The sequence below is a fragment of the Phocoena phocoena genome, chromosome X, assembly GCF_963924675.1.
Source record: "Phocoena phocoena chromosome X, mPhoPho1.1, whole genome shotgun sequence".
Classification (NCBI taxonomy): domain Eukaryota; kingdom Metazoa; phylum Chordata; class Mammalia; order Artiodactyla; family Phocoenidae; genus Phocoena; species Phocoena phocoena.
In genome coordinates, this window is record NC_089240.1 from 60,619,206 (window position 1) to 60,639,266 (window position 20,061).

Consider the following 20,061-nt stretch of genomic DNA (forward strand, 5'->3'; position numbering starts at 1 on the left):
TATTAGATTATGATGAGGATGACTATGATGCTGATTGTGAAGACATTGATTGCAAGTTGATGCCTCCTCCACCTCCACCCCCAGGACCAATGAAGAAGGATAAGGACCAGGATGCTATTACTGGTGGTAAGTAGAGACTGTCTGTTTTTGTCTGAGGAGCAAGTTCCATTCCTGGTCCAAATTTTTGGCATGCTCATAGTGGGCTATTAAAATTAAGCTGCTAGGAAAGGACACAACTTCTAGAAGTGATTCATACAATTTTCAAATTTCAGTATTAAAGGGAAATTTTACTTTTAAAACATTTGACAACAGTATTTTAACATGCGCTCAAGAAAAAGTAGTTTAGGTCAGTGTGGTTCTCAAATCTGGCTGCCCATCAGAATCACCTCGAGTCTTTTAAAAAAAATACAGATTTCTGACTCTCACCCTTAGAGAATCTGATTCAGAAGATCTGAGGTAGAGCTCAGGGATTTCAGAGAATTCCCCCAAGTAGTTTCTGATGCAGCTGATCTGTACTGGTATTTGGAATCTACCTGTTTAGATGACTCTCTTTAAAATAAATGATTAAATAGGAAGGCACCTAGAATGTGTATAAATCATTTAGAGCCACCTGTCAGAGTCAGAGATTTCAAAGGCAGGGTTTTTAATGATCGTCTCACCTATTCCTATGTCTGCAACAGCAGTAAGTAACCCTGTTCTAGGCTAGAAGATTGGGGAAGAGCAGTATCTTTGATCTCCTGTATTTTGAGGCTTATGTCAACCTAAGTGTCTCCTATTAGAGTTTTAAGCCATTTTCTTTTTAGTCTGCAGGCTAAGTAGCATTTGTGGCATAGATCTTATTTTATGCTAAATAATTTCATTGTTACCCTGTGGGCTTAAAAAATCTCTCCAGTTTATGGGTCCCTGAATCGGACACAAGGCCTGACTGGTATAAAAGTGTTATGTAATTTTTCTATTGGTCACATTTCTTTAACCTAATATACTCACAGAAAGTAGTAAATGTAGTAATAGTGTTTGTTTTCTCTCATCACAACCCCAGGGTACCAGGTACAAGGTGAGTTGGGGATGGTGGGAGATAATGAGTTGGAATGAGTTTTCTGGGTTGCCTACTAGTAATCTGGGTGCTTGGAACTGTATCCCCTGCCATTGAGCCATGCTTAAGCCTAGAGTGGGTGTTGGCTGAATTTGAGGAAATATGCTCACAGTTACATGCCAAAGGGGTTTCTCTTCCTTGTTGCAGTGTCTGAGGATGGAGAAGGCATCATCTTGCCCTCCATCATTGCCCCTTCCTCTTTGGCCTCAGAGAAAGTGGACTTCAGTAGTTCCTCTGACTCAGAATCTGAGATGGGACCTCAGGAAGCAACACAGGCAGAATCTGAGGATGGAAAGCTGACCCTACCATTGGCTGGGATTATGCAGCATGATGCCACCAAGCTGTTGCCGAGTGTCACAGAACTTTTCCCAGAATTTCGTCCTGGGAAGGTACTTTCTATGGAGAATGTCCACATTGCAAACGACTGCCCTCTTGTAGATACTGAGTTGTGTTGTTAAGATACTGAATATGGAATGGGTAGAATCTAAAGGTTTCCTTTTTTTAAGTTTTGTGCATTGGTAGTACATGTGATTTATATAGTTCTCATTAGAAATTGTCCTTTCTGTTTTAAAAGAACTAATCCAAATTATTAATGAACATTTTACTTTCTTGGCAGATGTTATAAATCTGAGTTCAGCATTTCTTGATCCCTCCCTCACAGTTGAGTGGAATCCTCAAGGGAGTTTCCAGACTCAGAGCTACTGTTTTCCTATCTGACATTGAGTCTCTGACATAGAAGCACGTTTTGTGTTCTAGGTGTTACGCTTCCTACGTCTTTTTGGACCAGGGAAGAATGTCCCATCTGTTTGGCGGAGTGCTCGGAGAAAGAGGAAGAAGAAGCACCGTGAACTAATACAGGAAGAGCAGATCCAGGAGGTGGAGTGCTCAGTAGAATCAGAAGTCAACCAGAAATCTTTGTGGAACTACGACTACGCTCCACCACCACCTCCAGAGCAGTGTCTCTCTGATGATGAAGTAGGCAAAGTAGAGATCTGGAATTAAGACCTAAGAGGGGAACAAATGAGTTCTCCCTAGCTTATGTCTAAATTGAAAATGATACCTTAGCAGGTAGTGTCCTGTGCTGATTATCATTAAGTAATCACGATTTCAATCCCAGTGGCTGTCCCTTCCCTGTTGTAATAGAAAAGTATTGGGGACAGGCAGATGGTGATACACTGATGAGTAGGAAAGTTGAATGATAGAGTATGCCATGATATACCTCCATTGTTTACATTCGAACTCCAGTCCTGTTCAAGAATCATCCTTATGGCTCCTCTAAGTTCCCCTCCTGCCTCTTAACTCCCTGTAGCCTTAGGGCATCTGGGATCAGGATATCTTCCTCCCCTTCTACTTTATTCTGTTACAGATCACAATGATGGCTCCTGTGGAGTCCAAGTTTTCCCAGTCAACTGGAGATACAGATAAAGTGACAGACACTAAGCCAAGAGTGGCTGAGTGGCGTTATGGTCCTGCTAGACTGTGGTATGATATGCTGGGTGTTCCTGAAGATGGCAGTGGGTTTGACTATGGCTTCAAACTGAGAAAGATGGAACTTGAACCTGTGATGAAATGTAGAATGATGGAGGTAAGTAACACTGGTATGTAAGAAAGGAATCACTGTGCCCAGAGCCCTATCAGTTTTACTTTACTTTTCAACCGGGGAGACACTGGGTAGGGTTTCCTTGGTGGGAGATTGAGGTGTCCAAGCCTTTTGTTTGGTGTGGTATATCACCCTGGCAACTTGGCCCCACTGCAGGGATTCTGTTTGTGAGATGAGTGCTGTGCCAGACTAGGAGTGGGAGGAGGCAGATACCCCTTTGTTATCAGGTTCTTCTCTCAAGTCAGGGACCACACTTGATGTATCTCTTGTGGCATTTGGAGTGGGAACTCTGACAAGTGACCATTCAGGGATTTGTTGTTCCTCTCCTACTTGTGTAGGACTTCAGGAAACTTGAGGAAAGCAGTGGCACTGATCTTCTGGCTGATGAAAACTTCCTGATGGTGACACAGCTGCATTGGGAGGATGATATCATCTGGGATGGCGAGGATGTCAAACACAAAGGGACAAAACCACAGCGTGCAAGCTTGGCAGGCTGGCTTCCTTCCAGCATGACTAGGAATGCCATGGCTTACAATGTTCAACAAGGTGTGCATCTATGCCCGCTGTGTCCAGCACAAACTGTCCTTCATCTCAGTCATCTTAAGTAGGCTTAGCTGTCATCTTGGCTGCTGAGGGACAGTGAAATGTTTTGGATCTGAGCCCTGATTCTAGTCTGTAATGTTTTTTTTACACTGTTAATGAACTAGGTTGGACTCTGATTTCTCATTAGAAAAATGTGAAAACTACTTTGAAGTTAAAGATCTTTCTGAACTGTAACAATGCTTTTATCTTTATAGTCTACTTTTGTTTCCAAAGGCCCTTTATCTTTATCGTTCTGCAATTTGCTTTTTTCCTTCTTAAATACACGTGGACACTCAAAAAAGGTATGCTATGCTTAATGTAGAAAACTGTGAAGATACAGTACAGTGTCAAAAATCACTGGTAATCCTACCATCTAGAGACTATCAGCTTTAACATTTTGGTGTATTTTTCTTTCAGTTTTCTGTCTTGTGTGTGTATGTAGCTGAGCTCATTCAATTTTACATGTTGTGCTTTTCACATAATGTAATATTATTTTACGTCATTTAAAGCTCTTCATAAAAATGTTTAATGACATGGGAAATTCATTTTAAATGGAAAAAAAAACCCAGATATGAAGTGGCATATTTGATACCCTGTTTGCATGAGTGAAAAAGAAAAACACACTGTATAAACAGAAAGTTTACTAAAAGGGAATATACTATGGGATTTACAGTGGTTCCTTATAGTTTGTAAGATCACAAACAGCTTCGCAGTTTTATTTATACCTTTTGTGTATTTTCCAGATTTTCTTGAGTTAATCTGGATTGCTTTTATAATTCAGAGGAAAACCAAAAATGTCTTTTAAATCTAAGAAATAGTTTTTTTTCTTTTTCCTTCCCTTTTTTTTCTTAACATCTTTATTGGAGTATAATTGCTTTACAATGGTGTGTTAGTTTCTGCTTTACAACAAAATGAATCAGTTATATATGTACATATGTTCCCATATCTCATCCCTCTTGCATCTCCCTCCCTCCCACCCTCACTATCCCACCCTCCCTATCCCACCCCTCCAGGTGGTCATGAAGCACGGAGCTGATCTCCCTGTGCTGTGCGGCTGCTTCCCACTAGCTATCTACCTTACGTTTGGTAGTGTATATATGTCCATGCCTCTTTCTCGCTTTGTCACAGCTTACCCTTCCCCCTCCCCATATCCTCAATTCCATTCTCCAGTAGGTCTGTGTCTTTATTCCTGTCTTACCCCTAGGATCTTTGTGACATTTTTTCCCCCTAAATTCCATATATATGTGTTAGCATACGGTATTTATCTCTCTCTTTGTGACTTACTTCACTCTGTATGACAGATGCTGGGTCTATCCACCTCATTACAAATAGCTCAATTTCGTTTCTTTTTATGGCTAATATTCCATTGTATATATGTGCCACATCTTCTTTATCCATTCATTCGATGATGGACACTTAGGTTGTTTCCATCTCCAGGCCCATCTCCAGGCTATTGTAAATAGAGCTGCAATGAACAATTTGGTACATGACTCTTTTTGAATTATGGTTTTCTCAGGGTATATGCCCAGCAGTGGGATTGCTGGGTCATATGGTAGTTCTATTTGTAGTTTTTTAAGGAACTTCCATACTGTTCTCCACAGTGGCTGTATCAGTTTACATTCCCACCAACAGTGGAAGAGGGTTCCCTTTTGTCCACACCCTCTCCAGCATTTATTGTTTCTAGATTTTTTGATGATGGCCATTCTGACTGGTGTGAGGTGAGAACTCATTGTAGTTTTGATTTGCATTTCTCTAATGATTAGTGGTGTTGAGCATTCTTTCATGTGTTTGTTGGCAGTCTGTATATCTTCTTTGGAGAAATGTCTATTTAGGTCTTCTGCCCATTTTTGGGTTGGGTTGTTTGGTTTTTTGTTATTAAGCTGCATGAGCTGCTTATAAATTTTGGAGATTAATCCTTTGTCAGTTGCTTCATTTGCAAATATTTTCTCCCATTCTGAGGGTTGTCTTTTGGTCTTGTTTATGCTATCCTTTGCTGTGCAAAAGCTTTGAAGTTTCATTAGATCCCATTTGTTTATTTTTGTTTTTATTTCCATTTCTCTGGGAGGTGGGTCAAAAAGGATCTTGCTGTGATTTATGTCAGAGTGTCCTGCCTATATTTTCCTCTAAGAGTTTGATAGTTTCTGGCCTTACGTTATGTCTTTAATCCATTTTGACCTTATTTTTGTGTGTGGAGTTAGGGAGTGATCTCATCTCATACTTTTACATGTACCTGTCCAGTTTTCCCAGCACCACTTATTGAAGAGGCTGTCCTTTCTCCACTGTACATTCCTGCCTCCTTTATCAAAGATAAGGTGACCATATGTGCGTGGGTATGTCTCTGGGCTTTCTATCCTGTTCCATTGATCTATCTTTCTGTTTTTGTGCCAGTACCATACTGCCTTCATTACTGTAGCTTTGTAGTATAGTCTGAAATCAGGGAGCCTGATTCCTCCAGCTCCGTTTTTCGTTCTCAAGATTGCTTTGGCTATTCGGGGTCTTTCCTGTTTCCATACACATTGAAATTTTTTGTTCTAGTTCTGTGAAAAATGCCAGTGGTACTTTGATAGGGATTGCATTGAATCTGTAGATTGCTTTGGGTAGTAGAGTCATTTTCACAACGTTCATTCTTCCAGTCCAAGAACATGGTATATCTCTCCATCTATTTGTATCATCTTTAATTTCTTTCATCAGTGTCTTATAATTTTCTGCATACAGGTCTTCTGTCTCCTTAGGTAGGTTTATTCCTAGATATTTTATTCTGTTTGTTGCAATGGTAAATGTGGGAGTGTTTTCTTGATTTCACTTTCAGATTTTTCATCATTAGTGTATAGGAATGCCAGAGATTTCTGTGCATTAATTTTGTATGCTCCTACTTTACCAAATTCATTGATTAGCTCTAGTAGTTTTCTGGTAGCATCTTGAGGATTCTCTATGTATAGTATCATGTCATATGCAAACGGTGACAGCTGCTTCTTTTCCGATTCGGATTCCTTTTATTTCCTTTTCTTCTCTGATGGTTGTGGCTAAAACTTCCAAGACTGTTGAATAAGAGTGGTGAGAGAGGGCAACCTTGTCTTGTTCCTGATCTTAGTGGAAATGCTTTCAGTTTTTCACCATTGAGGACGATGTTGGCTGTGGGTTTGTCATATGTGGCCTTTATTATGTTGAGGAAACTTCCCTCTATGCCTACTTTCTGCAGGGTTTTTATCATAAATGGGTGTTGAATTTTGTCGAAAGCTTTCTCTGCATCTGTTGAGGTGATCATATGGTTTTTCTCCTCCAGTTTGTTAATATGGTGTATCACATTGATTGATTTGCGTATATTGAAGAATCCTTGCATTCCTGGAATAAACCCCACTTGATCATGGTGTATGATCCTTTTAACGTGCTGTTAGATTCTGTTTGCTAGTATTTTGTTGAGGGTTCTTGCATCTATGTTCATCAGTAATATTGGCCTGTAGTTTTCTTTCTTTGTGACATCCTTGTCTGGTTTTGGTATCAGGGTGATGGTGGCCTCGTAGAATGAGTTTGGGAGTGTTCCTCCCGCTGCTATATTTTGGAAGAGTTTGAGAAGGATAGGTGTTAGCTCTTCTCTAAATGTTTGATAGAATTCGCCTGTGAAGCCATCTGGTCCTGGGCTTTTGTTTGTTGGAAGATTTTTAATCACAGTTTCAATTTCAGTGCTTGTGATTGGTCTGTTCATATTTTCTATTTCTTCCTGATTCAGTCTTGGCAGGTTGTGCATTTCTAAGAATTTGTCCATTTCTTTCAGGCTGTCCATTTTATTGGCATAGAGTTGCTTATAGTAATCTCATGATCTTTTGTATTTCTGCAGTGTCAGTTGTTACTTCTCCTTTTTCAGTTCTAATTCTATTGATTTGAGTCTTTTCCCTTTTTTTCTTGATGAGCCTGGCTAATGGTTTATCTATTTTGTTTATCTTCTCAAAGAACCAGCTTTTAGTTTTATTGACCTTTGCTATTGTTTTCTTCGTTTCTTTTTCATTTATTTCTGATCTGATTTTTATGATTTCTTTCCTTCTGCTAACTTTGGGGTATTTTTGTTCTTCTTTCTCTAATTGCTTGAGGTGCAAGGTTAGGTTGTTTATTTGAGATGTTTCCTGTTTCTTAAGGTAGGATTGTATTGCTATAAACTTCCCTCTTAGAACTGCTTTTGCTGCATCCCATAGGTTTGGGGTCGTCGTGTCTGTATTGTCATTTGTTTCTAGGTATTTTTTATTTGATTTCTTCAGTGATCACTTCGTTATAAAGGAGTGTATTGTTTAGCCTCCATGAGTTTGTATTTTTTACAGATCTTTTCCTGTAATTGATATCTAGTCTCATAGCGTTGTGGTCGGAAAAGATACTTGATACAATTTCAATTTTCTTAAATTTACTAGGACTTGATTTGTGACCCAAGATATGATCTATCCTGGAGAATGTTCCATGAGCACTTGAGAAAAATGTGTATTCTGTTGTTTTTGGATGGAGTGTCCTATAAATATCAATTAAATCCATCTTGTTTAATATATCATTTAAAGCTTGTGTTTCCTTATTTTCATTTTGCATGATCTGTCCATTGGTGAAAGTGGGGCTATGAATGTGTTACTGTCGATTTCCCCTTTTATGGCTGTTAGTATTTGCCTTATGTATTGAGGTGCTCCTATGTTGGGTGCATAAATATTTACAATTGTTATATCTTCTTCTTGGACCGATCCCTTGATCATTATGTAGTGTCCTTCTTTGTCTCTTCTAATAGTCTTTATTTTAAAGTCTATTTTGTGTGATATGAGAATTGCTACTCCAGTTTTTTTTTGGTTTCCAATTGCATGAAATATCTTTTTCCATCTCCTTACTTTCAGTCTGTATGTGTCTCTAGGTCTGAAGTTGGTCTCTTATAGACAGCAAATATATGGGTCTTGTTTTTGTATCCATTCAGCCAATCTGTCTTTTGGTGGGAGCATGTAGTCCATTTACATTTAAGGTAAGTATCGATATGTATGTCCCTATTCCCATTTTCTGAATTATTTTGGATTCGTTGTTGTAGGTCTTTTCCTTCTCTTGTGTTTCTTGCCTAGAGAAGTTCCCTTAGCAGTTGTTGTAGAGCTGGTTTGGTGGTGCTGAACTCTGTCAGCTTTTGCTTGTCTGTAAAGGTTTTAATTTCTCTATCAAATCTGAATGAGATCCTTGCTGGGTAGAGTAATCTTGGTTGCAGGTTTTTCTCCATCACTTTAAATATGTCCTGCCAGTCCCTTCTGGCTTGCAGTTTCTGCTGAAAGACCAGCTGTTAACCTTTTGGGGATTTCCTTGTGTGTTATTTGTTGTTTTTCCCTTGCTGCTTTTAATATGTTTTCCTTGTATTTAATTTTTGACAGTTTGATTAATATGTGTCTTGGCGTATTTCTCCTTGGATTTATCTTGTATGGGACTCTCTGTGCTTCCTGGACTTGATTAACTATTTCCTTTCTCATATTAGGGAAGTTTTCAACTATAATTTCTTCAAATATTTTCTCAGTCCCTTTCTTTTTCTCTTCTTCTTCTGGAACCCCTATAATTCGAATGTTGGTACGTTTAATGTTGTCCTAGAGGTCTCTGAGACTGTCCTCAGTTCTTTTCATTTTTTCTTTATTCTGCTCTGCAGTAGTTATTTCCACTATTTTATCTTCCAGGTCACTTATCCGTTCTTCTGCTTCAGTTATTCTGCTATTGATCCCATCTAGAGTATTTTTAATTTCATTTATTGTGTTGTTCATCGTTGTTTGTTTCATCTTCAGTTCTTCTAGGTCTTTGTTAAATGTTTCTTGCATTTTGTCTATTCTATATCCAAGATTTTGGATCATCTTTAATATCACTCTTGTGAATTCTTTTTCAGGTAGACTGCCTAGTTCCTCTTCATTAGTTAGGTCTGGTGGGTTTTTATCTTGCTCCTTCATCTGCTGTGTGTTTTTCTGACTTCTCATTTTGCTTATCTTATTGTGTTTGGGGTCTCCTTTTTGCAGGCTGCAGGTTCGTAGTTCCCGTTGTTTTTGGTGTCTGTCCCCAGTGGCTAAGGTTGGTTCAGTGGGTTTTGTAGGCTTCCTGGTGGAGGGGACTAGTGCCTGTGTTCTGGTGGATGAGGCTGGATCTTGTCTTTCTGGTGGGCAGGTCCAAGTCTGGTGGTGTGTTTTGGGGTGTCTGTGGACTTATTGTGATTTTAGGCAGCCTCTCTGCTAATGGGTGGGGTTGTGTTCCTGTCTTGCTAGTTGTTTGGTATAGGATGTCCAGCACTAGCTTGCTGGTCGTTGAGTGAAGCTGGGTGCTGGTGTTGAGATGGAGATCTCTGGGAGATTTTCGCCATTTGATATTATGTGGAGCTGGGAGGTCTCTTGTTGACCAATGTCCTGAAGTTGGCTCTCCCACCTCAGAGGCACAGCACTGACTCCTGGCTGCCGCACCAAGAGCCTTTCATCCACACGGCAAGAACTTTTAGAAGGTATTCGGGAAGACGAATCAGAGGAAGAGTGTGGAAGCCGAAGTTTGTGAGGTTCCAGAGCACAGACACGTACACACCTCCCATCTCCTTCACCAGCATTTGCACCTCTGCCTCTTGCTGCCCTCAGAGGCTGCGAATCTCTGCAGAGCACGCCCAGTTCCTTATTCAGGCCTGTGCCCCGCTGTGGGCGGAGGTCATGGGAAGGATGCGACTGCCGGCTGACCTGGAGCTGAACCTCTTTCCTTCCTTCTATCTAAACACTTTATTAGTTACATAGCAGTCATACTTGGATGTTTTCATAATTTATCAATAATTATTGTATTTTAAATATAACATATTTTACTACATTTATTGTTAGCGTATTTTACCATATCATTTATTACCATAATTTAATCAGTCCATTATTAAACACTTAGCTGTTTAAATTTTGACTATTATAGAAAAACATTGCAGTGAGCATTTTTGTCTGCAACATTTTTTAAAATACACTGTATCCACTAGGTTTCTTTTCAGTAGCCACATGAGTAACTAGTAGCATTTGCTCCTTTTCCCTTTGCTAGAACTGAAGGGGGCATAAATGTTTTGTTTGTTATTGTTTTCTCGTGTTTTGACTAGGTTTTGCAGCAACCCTGGATGATGACAAACCTTGGTACTCCATTTTTCCCATTGACAATGAGGAGCTAGTATATGGACGCTGGGAGGACAATATCATTTGGGATGCTCAGGCCATGCCCCGGCTCTTGGAGCCTCCTGTTTTGACACTTGATCCCAATGATGAGAACCTCATTTTGGGTATGGTACTGGCTGGGTCAGTGTTTCTCCTCCATAATTGACAGCTTGCTCTGCTAATGTTGGGGGCAGGAGCAAATCAGAAGGGTTGGGAAGGTCAAGACTAGAAGCTTCTTGATAGCAGTTTGAGAGAGCAAAGTTGTGGTTGTCAGTTTCTAGTATTTGTGTATTGTTTAGGGAAAACTCATAAGATAGGAATGTTGGAAAGTAGTACCTTGGAGATGTCAGAAGTGTAGTTTGGTTGGAGTTGATTATGGACTGGAAGTGGTCTGGAGAAGGATGAGAAATCTGGTTAGGAATTGCAAAGGTGTCATTAGGAAAGGTGAATCTTAAGGGATAACAACTCCAGGGTGACTTTTGTTTCCTCAGAAATTCCAGATGAAAAGGAAGAGGCTACTTCTAACTCCCCCTCCAAGGAGAGTAAGAAGGAATCATCTCTGAAGAAGAGTCGAATTCTGTTAGGGAAAACGGGAGTCATCAAGGAGGAACCACAGCAGGTCTGTGAAGGGAAAAGGGGTTTGGTGTTTAGAAGAACAAAGAAAGGTAATGGAGAAGGGTAGTCTCACTAAGGTTTGATGATCTATCATTAGAACATGTCTCAGCCAGAAGTGAAAGATCCATGGAATCTCTCCAATGATGAATATTACTACCCTAAGCAACAGGGTCTTCGAGGCACCTTTGGAGGAAATATTATCCAGGTAAAAGTAGCATTTTTTCTGTGGTGAATGGGAACCACTGCTTTTTATGATGGAGGATATGGGTAAATCTTGCCTAGGCTGGAGTTTAATGTGAACCTTTGTATTTCTGTCTTAGCACTCAATTCCTGCTGTGGAATTGCGGCAGCCCTTCTTTCCCACCCACATGGGGCCCATTAAACTACGGCAGTTCCATCGCCCACCTCTAAAGAAGTACTCTTTTGGGTCACTATCTCAGCCAGGTCCCCACTCAGTCCAGCCCTTGCTAAAGCACATCAAAAAGAAGGCTAAGGTATGATTGAATCTTGGTTAGAAAAAAACAGCTATAAAAGACACTGGAGTACAAATGGGGGAGATGGACTAGATATTAGATGATACTAGGATATTACTTATTTTCTTAGATGTGATAGAATGTTACTGTGGTTATTTAGGAGAATATCCTTATTCTTGGGAGATGTATGTTAAAATGCGGTGAAGTACCATGATAACTGCAACTTTGAAAAACGGTTAAGCAAAATCTATTGAGAGATAGTTACAGGTAAAACAAATATGGCAAAATATAAAGTTACATCTAAGTGGTGGGATAATAGGTGTTCATAGTTTTGACTTTATGTTTGAAAATTTTTGCAATGAAATTGGAAAAAAAAAAAAGGCAAGTAAAAGTTCTTGATGTCTCAATGAACAACATCACTCTGTAATTATTGTCCTGTCAGTAGCTGTACTGTATTGTCTTTGTTCTCGGCAGATGAGAGAACAAGAGAGGCAAGCTTCAGGTGGTGGAGAGATGTTTTTCATGCGCACACCTCAGGACCTCACAGGCAAAGATGGAGATCTTATTCTTGCAGAATATAGTGAGGAAAATGGACCATTAATGATGCAGGTTGGCATGGCAACCAAGATTAAAAACTACTATAAGCGGGTGAGTCTGCTCAGAAAATCTTTGTTGTTAGTATAGCTGTAGTTAAATATCCAGTGATCATATGTGAACGTGTATTTTCTTATTTTATACTAGAAATTTATTGGGAGAAAGGAATGATATCCATTTTGCAGGTAGTACTATTAGTAGAATGCTGTGCTCATGGAATATTTTGTGTAGGCTTATTGATTATATTCTGGGATAGTAACTGGGTCTGCTGCATTCCTTATAGAAACCCGGAAAAGATCCCGGAGCCCCAGATTGTAAATATGGAGAAACTGTTTACTGCCATACATCTCCTTTTCTAGGCTCACTCCATCCTGGACAATTACTGCAGGTGAGGAATTATTTCCTGTTGTAACTCTGTCCTAAGGAAATTGACAGATGAGGAGCTAGTCAGCCCAAAAAGGACCAATTCTAGTTGATTGAGATACTGTTTATACATTAAGTATGGGAAAGAGCAATATAAACTAAAAATGATTATAATACAAAAATTTTTTGCATCTTTTTATTGAAACTGGCTCCTTATTATGTTATTCAGTAAGTTAAATTTGAAATAGTTTTTTGAAAATACCTAGTGGTAAGAAGTCCAGAAACATCTGGGTGTCATAGGGAAGTCAACCTGGGATTAATAATTTACTATAGGGACTTCCCTGGTGGTCCAGTGGTTAAGACTTCACCTTCCAATGCAGGGGGTGCAGGTTCGATACCTGGTTGGGGAGCTAAGATCCCACATGCCTTGGGGCCAAAAAAACCAAAACAAAAAACAGAAGCAATATTGTAACAAATTCAATAAAGGCTTTAAAAATTGTCCACGTTTTAAACAAATCTTTTAAAAAATTTATGGTAGTTAATTTATGGATGTTTAATTTGTATGTGTAAGATGGGTATGTTTTGATTATATTAGCTGTGGTCACTTTGAGTATTGAACCACCCTGAACTGTGCTACTTACAGTCCCCAGCTGTAGTGAAATGGTTTTTTCCCCTCTTTGTTCTGATGGGTATAGAGATGCTCTTTGGTAACCTAGCTTTTACATATTTTGTTAAGGCAATGTACAGAGGTCCACAAATGATGTGAGGAAATCTTTAGCACTCTTCTACCTTGTTTCCCCCCCACACCCACCCCACTTCATTTCTCTTGGCAATCTTAACCATTTTACCTGCTCTTGTACCTACTTTATTCCATTGTTTCTATTGCTTATTCTCTCAAAGCATCTACAAAGCACATTGTTTTTTTATCCTTTACATCTGTAATCCATTTCCCACCATATTTTGAGTGTCACCTTCATACTGTTCCTGGAGTTCCTACCCCTGTAACTTTCTATTGAGATTTTCTACCAGTCCATCCCCTTCTTTTGTGGCTACTTTTGTAGTCTCTCAGAGAGATGCTTTTTTACCTTCCCCTGTAACTTTTTCACATTTAGAATTTTCTTTCCACACCTATCTATTGAAGATCCTCCCTCTTTCTACTTTTCTGATTTTTTTGAAAAGTCTTTCCTTAGAATCACAGCTTCTTGTGATAGTTGATCCTCATCTGGCTGCTACTTAAAGAAGCTCAAATGTTTCTGTCCTGCATGTTTAGTCTGTCTTTTCTAGCACACTTTCTAATTCATTAGTTGTTTTTGTTGTTTTATTTTTTTATTAATTTACTTAACAAATGTTTTGATCTCACATATTATGTCAAGGGCTATGCTAGGTCTAGGGTAATAGTATGGTACTTGTTAGTTTATAAAGTGATTTTCATATATAATCTTTATAGCAATCGTGTGAGGTATAGGCGTTTTAAATATCTCCATTTTGGAGATGAGGAAAATTAAGCTCATAGATACTAAGTAATTTATCTGACATCATACAGTGAGTAGCAGAGCCAGTGTCATCTGAATCCAAATCCTGTAGTTTTCCTACTACTGACTCTTAAAGGTAGCCAGTGGGTAAAAAATTATCTGTCTAATCCCATTTGATACTCCATGTTATAATTTGTTTACGTTATTCGATAGACCTTAGATGGCATAATGGGGATAGAGAGCAAACAAGCTTGATTTCCCTTTCTCATTAGTTTACTAAATTTCCAGGGTTTCTCTGTATATAACTTTTGTGTTTTTGTTTTTGTTAGGCATTTGAGAACAACCTTTTTCGTGCTCCAATTTATCTTCATAAGATGCCAGAAAGTGATTTCCTTATCATTCGCACAAGACAAGGTTACTATATTCGGGAATTAGTGGATATTTTTGTGGTTGGACAGCAGTGCCCCTTGTTTGAAGTTCCTGGGCCCAACTCCAAAAGGGCCAATACACATATCCGAGACTTTCTCCAGGTAAGAATGAGAGGATAGGGAGGGGCTCTGGGTGTACATAAAAGGATATGTGGACTTGGGGGCACACCAGGAAAGATCAAAACACATAGGGCATTAGGGGAAGGGGCCCTGGGGAGGACTTTTATCCTTACTTTGCCAAATAAAAAAAATACGGTTTGTTGGGCAGGTTTTTATTTACCGCCTGTTCTGGAAGAGTAAAGATCGGCCACGACGGATCCGAATGGAAGATATAAAAAAAGCCTTTCCTTCCCATTCAGAAAGCAGCATCCGGAAGAGGCTAAAGCTCTGCGCTGACTTCAAACGCACAGGTCATCAGTTGTGACTGATTATATGTCCTCTCTGCCTCTCTCCAAGAAAGGAATTACGGCTTCCAGTTAAAAGGATAAACATACAGTTAGTAAAGTAGAAAAAAGTAATAAAGTCATCAAAAGGAGGTAGCAAATCTTCTAATTATGGAGGCTCTGATTACTATTTAATTTTTTTTTTTTTTTTTTTTTTTTGCTATTTAATCTTGCCTGTCAGGAAATTCAGTGTGATTGTTGGATGTCTTACATGAAATATAGGAAACCTAGCAGCAGGGCTTTTCTTTGCCGGACAGTCAGGCTAACTGTGGCTAGGCCTGATACCTTCTGGGACATTGCCTAGTTCAGTCTTGTTTTGCTATCCCTGTTGCTGTCAATGAAAGGGCCTTTGGAATTCAGAATGGTCTCATTTTCTCTATCTTTTCTAGGCATGGACTCAAACTGGTGGGTGCTGAAGTCTGATTTTCGTTTACCAACTGAGGAGGAGATCAGGGCTATGGTGTCTCCAGAGCAGTGCTGCGCTTATTATAGCATGATAGCAGCAGAGCAGCGGCTGAAGGTGAACACCTTCCTCTTAGGCACTACTTATGCCTATGGGTTTTTTTCAGAGAGATGAGGGTGAAGACTTTTCTCACTGGCTTACAAATGATGATTACTAGATTATTACCAACTATTTATAAAGTCACACTGTATGGTGTACTCTGTGTACATCAGTTCTGGGGTAAACTGCATTGTAGCTACATACCAGTGGGAAGGCTTAGTGAGGGACTTAGGGCATATTGTTTTGCTTTGAAAATGGTTGCTCATTCATTTGGGTGGTGGTTTTAATCACTGTTCTTTGTAAGACAGGTGTGTTAGCAGGAAAAGTACTTCTTAGTTGTTTGCCATAGCCTTCCAGGTGGGCAGAGATGATGATGGTGCTGGACATGTGGTTTAGAGAAGCATAATGTCCTTCTGAGGCCAAAATAGGAAAGGTCTAGCTGGGGTGAGATAGCACAACTCTGTCCCATTGAGTTAATAAGCATCTCTATTCCTCTTCCCAACGGGCCTTAACTATTCACATGTATTAGCCTAAGGATGTAGAATGGTGATAGGTACGCCTAAGACTTTACAGAATCCATTCTTTACGCAAAATGGGCTTTGGTGTTCTGTACTTGGTATTCAGTGAAACTTGTGCTTTGTCTTATGCATGGATTTGTCCTCTTCCAGGATGCTGGCTATGGTGAGAAGTCCTTTTTTGCTCCAGAAGAGGAAAATGAGGAAGATTTCCAGATGAAGATTGATGATGAGGTATGGCTTTAATCTTTATTGGTACATCCCATTTATCCTTTTTTTTAAAAAAAAAAATAGCTTTATTGAGATGATTGACATACAATAAACGTCACGTATTTAAAGTGTACTATTTGGTACATTTCGTTGTATGTTTATACCTGTGAAATTGTCGTGACAAGATAATGAGTGTATCTGTCACCCCCACAAGTTTCTTCGTGCCTCTTTGAAATCCCTTTCTCCATTCTCCTCCCTTCTCTCTACCCTCCCTGTCCCTCCTTGACAACCACTGATGTGCTTCCCGTCACTATAGATGAGTTTGCACTTTATAGAATTTTAGGTAAATGGAATCGTACAGTTACATGTACTCTTTTTTTTTAATACATGTAACACAAAATTTACCATCTTAACCTTTAAGTGTGTATTCAGTAGTGTTAAAGTACATTCACATTGTTATACAACCAATCTCCAGAACTCTTTTCATCTTGTAAAACTGAAAGAAACTATTACCCATTAAACAGTAATTCACCGTATTTCCCTCCCTCAGCCCCTGGCAACCACCATTTTACTTTCTGTCCCTATGAATTCCCTATGAATTTTACTACTTCAGGTATTTCACCTAAGTGGAATCATACAGTATTTTTTTTTAACATCTTTATTGGGGTATAATTGCTTTACAATGGTGTGCTAGTTTCTGCTTTATAACAAAGTGAATCAGCTATACACATACATACGTTCCCATATCTCCTCCTTCTTACGTCTCCCTCCCTCGCACCCTCCCTATCCTACCCCTCCAGGTGGTCACAAAGCACCGAGCCGATCTCCCTGTGCCATGCGGCTGCTTCCTACCAGCTATCTACCTTACGTTTGTTAGTGTATGTATGTCCATGCCTCTCTCTCGCCCTGTCACAGCTCACCCTTCCCCCTCCCCATATCCTCAAGTCGGTTCTCCAGTAGGTCTGTGTCTTTATTCTTGTCTTACCCCTAGGTTCTTTGTGACATTTTTATTTTTCTTAACTTCCATATATATGTGTTAGCATACGGGATTTGTCTTTCTCTTTCTGACTTACTTCACTCTGTATGACAGACTCTAGGTCTATTCACCTCATTACAAATAGCTCAATTTCGTTTCTTTTTAGGGCTGAGTAATACTCCATTGTATGTATGTGCCACTTCTTCTTTATCCATTCACCTGTCGATGGACACTTAGGGTGCTTCCATGTCCTGGCTATTGTAAATAGAGCTGCAGTGAACATTTTGATACATGACTCTTTTTGAATTATGGTTTTCTCAGGGTATATGCCCAGTGGTGGGATTGCTGGGTCATATGGTAGTTCTATTTGTAGTTTTTTAAGAAACCTCCATACTGTTCTCCATAGTGGCTGAATCAATTCACATTCCCACCAGCAGTGAACAAGTGTTCCCTTTTGTCCACACCCTCTTCAGCATTTATTGTTTCTAGACTTTTTGATGATGGCCATTCTCACTGGTGTGAGATGATACCTCACTGTAGTTTTGATTTGCATTTCTCTAATGATTAATGATGTTGAGCATTCTTTCATGTGTTTGTTGGCAGTCTGTATATCTTCTTTGGAGAAATGTCTATTTAGGTCTTCTGCCCATTTTTGGATTGGGGTGTTTTTTTGTTATTGAGCTGCATGAGCTGCTGGTAAATTTTGGAAATTAATCCTTCGTCAGTTGCTTCATTTGCAAATATTTTCTCCCATTCTGAAGGTTGTCTTTTGCTCGTTTATGGTTTCCTTTGCTGTGTAAAAGCTTTGAAGTTTCATTAGGTCCCATTTGTTTATTTTTGTTTTTATTTCCCTTTCTAGGAGGTGGGTCCAAAAGGATCTTGCTGCGATTTATGTCACAGTGTTCTGCCTATGTTTTCCTCTAAGAGTTTGATAGTTTCTGGCCTTACATTTAGGTCTTTAATCCATTTTGAGCTTATTTTTGTGTATGGTGTTAGGGAGTGGTCTCATCTCATACTTTCACATGTACCTGTCCAGTTTTCCCAGCACCACTTATTGAAGAGGCTGTCCTTTCTCCACTGTACATTCTTGCCTCCTTTATCAAAGATAAGGTGACCATATGTGCATGGGTTTATCTCTGGGCTTTCTATCCTGTTCCATTGATCTATCTTTCTGTTTCTGTGCCAGTACCATACTGTCTTGATTACTGTAGCTTTGTAGCATAGTCTGATGTCAGGGAGCCTGATTCCTCCAGCTCCGTTTTTCGTTCCCAAGATTGCTTTGGCTATTCAGGGTCTTTTGTGTTTCCATACAAATTGTGAAATTTTTTGTTCTAGTTCTGTGAAAAATGCCAGTGGTACTTTGATAGGGATTGCATTGAATCTGTAGATTGCTTTGGGTAGTAGAGTCATTTTCACAATGTTGATTCTTCCAATCCAAGAACATGGTATATCTCTCCATCTATTTGTATCATCTTTAATTTCTTTCATCAGCGTCTTATAATTTTCTGCATACAGGTGTTTTGTCTCCTTAGGTAGGTTTATTCCTAGATATTTTATTCTTTTGGTTGCAGTGGTAAATGGGAGTGTTTTCTTGGTTTCACTTTCAGATTTTTCATCATTAGTGTATAGGAATGCCAGAGTTTTCTGTACATTAATTTTGTATGCTGCTACTTTATCAAATTCATTGATTAGCCCTAGTAGTTTTCTGGAAGCATCTTTAGGATTCCCTATGTATAGTATCATGTCTACTGCAAACAGTGACAGCTTTACTTTTTCTTTTCCGATTTGGATTCCTTTTATTTCCTTTGCTTCTCTGATTGTTGTGGCTAAAACTTCCAAAACTATGTTTAATAAGAGTGGTGAGAGTGGGCAACCTTGTCTTGTTCCTGATCTTAGTGGAAATGCTTTCAGTTTTTCACCATTGAGGATGATGTTGGCTGTGGGCTTGTCATATATGGCCTTTATTATGTTGAGGAAACTTCCCTCTTCGCCTACTTTTCTCCAGGGTTTTTATCATAAATGGGTGTTGAATTTTGTCGAAAGCTTTCTCTGCATCTATTGAGATGATCATGTGGTTTTTCTCCTTCAATTTGTTAATATGGTTTATCACATTGATAGATTTGCGTATATTGAAGAATCCTTGCTTTCGTGGAATAAACCCCACTTGATCATGGTGTATGATCCTTTTAATGTGCTGTTGGATTCTGTTTGCTAGTATTTTGTTGAGGATTTTTGCATCTATGTTCATCAGTGATAATTGGTCTGTAGTTTTCTTTCTTTGTGACATCCTTGTCTGGTTTTGGTATCAAGGTGATGGTGGCTTCGTAGAAGGAATTTGGGAGTGTTCCTCCCTCTGCTATATTTTGGAAGAGTTTGAGAAGGATAGGTGTTAGCTCTTCTCTAAACGTTTGATAGAATTCACCTGTGAAGCCATCTGGTCCTGGGCTTTTGTTTGTTGGAAGATTTTTAATCACAGTTTCAATTTCAGTGCTTTTGTGATTGGTCTGTTCATATTTTCTATTTCTTCCTGATTCAGTCTTGGCAGGTTGTGCATTTCTAAGAATTTGTCCCATTTCTTCCAGGTTGTCCATTTTTTTGGCATAGAGTTGCTTGTAGTAATCTCTCATAATCTTTTTTGTTTCTGCGGTGTCAGTTGTTATTCTCCTTTTTCATTTCTATTTCTATTGATTTGAGTCTTTTCCCTTTTTTTCTTGATGAGTCTTGCTAATGTTTTATCTATTTTGTTTATCTTCTCAAAGAACCAGCTTTTAGTTTTATTGATCTCTGCTTTCGTTTCCTTCATTTCTTTTTCATTTATTTCTGATCTGATTTTTATGATTTCTTTCCTTCTGCTAACTTTGGGGTATTTTTGTTCTTCTTTCTCTAATTGCTTGAGGTGCAAGGTTAGGTTGTTTATTTGAGATATTTCCTGTTTCTTAAGGTGGGCTTGTATTGCTATAAACTTCCCTCTTAGAACTGATTTTGCTGCATCCCATAGGTTTGGGGTCGTTGTGTGTCCATTGTCATTTGTTTCTAGGTATTTTTTAATTTCCTCTTTG

The 20,061-nt window shown here is 39.1% G+C and overlaps 1 protein-coding gene across 3 annotated transcripts in view; it reads left to right on the forward strand.

The window, feature by feature from the left end:
- Positions 1–20,061, forward strand: part of TAF1 (TATA-box binding protein associated factor 1) — an 89,140-nt gene that overhangs the window by 4,830 nt on the left and 64,249 nt on the right. For 2 of the 3 annotated variants that reach the window (XM_065901357.1, XM_065901358.1), the window contains exons 4-18: positions 7–126; positions 1,241–1,482; positions 1,850–2,068; positions 2,460–2,678; positions 3,032–3,239; positions 10,360–10,536; positions 10,903–11,030; positions 11,124–11,231; positions 11,347–11,520; positions 11,974–12,147; positions 12,377–12,481; positions 14,258–14,458; positions 14,625–14,766; positions 15,189–15,319; positions 15,970–16,050. In XM_065901357.1, the coding sequence (XP_065757429.1) occupies positions 7–126; positions 1,241–1,482; positions 1,850–2,068; positions 2,460–2,678; positions 3,032–3,239; positions 10,360–10,536; positions 10,903–11,030; positions 11,124–11,231; positions 11,347–11,520; positions 11,974–12,147; positions 12,377–12,481; positions 14,258–14,458; positions 14,625–14,766; positions 15,189–15,319; positions 15,970–16,050 (2,429 nt within the window). The remainder of the gene's footprint in view (positions 1–6; positions 127–1,240; positions 1,483–1,849; positions 2,069–2,459; positions 2,679–3,031; positions 3,240–10,359; positions 10,537–10,902; positions 11,031–11,123; positions 11,232–11,346; positions 11,521–11,973; positions 12,148–12,376; positions 12,482–14,257; positions 14,459–14,624; positions 14,767–15,188; positions 15,320–15,969; positions 16,051–20,061) is intronic. The other variant, XM_065901359.1, reaches the window with a different exon arrangement.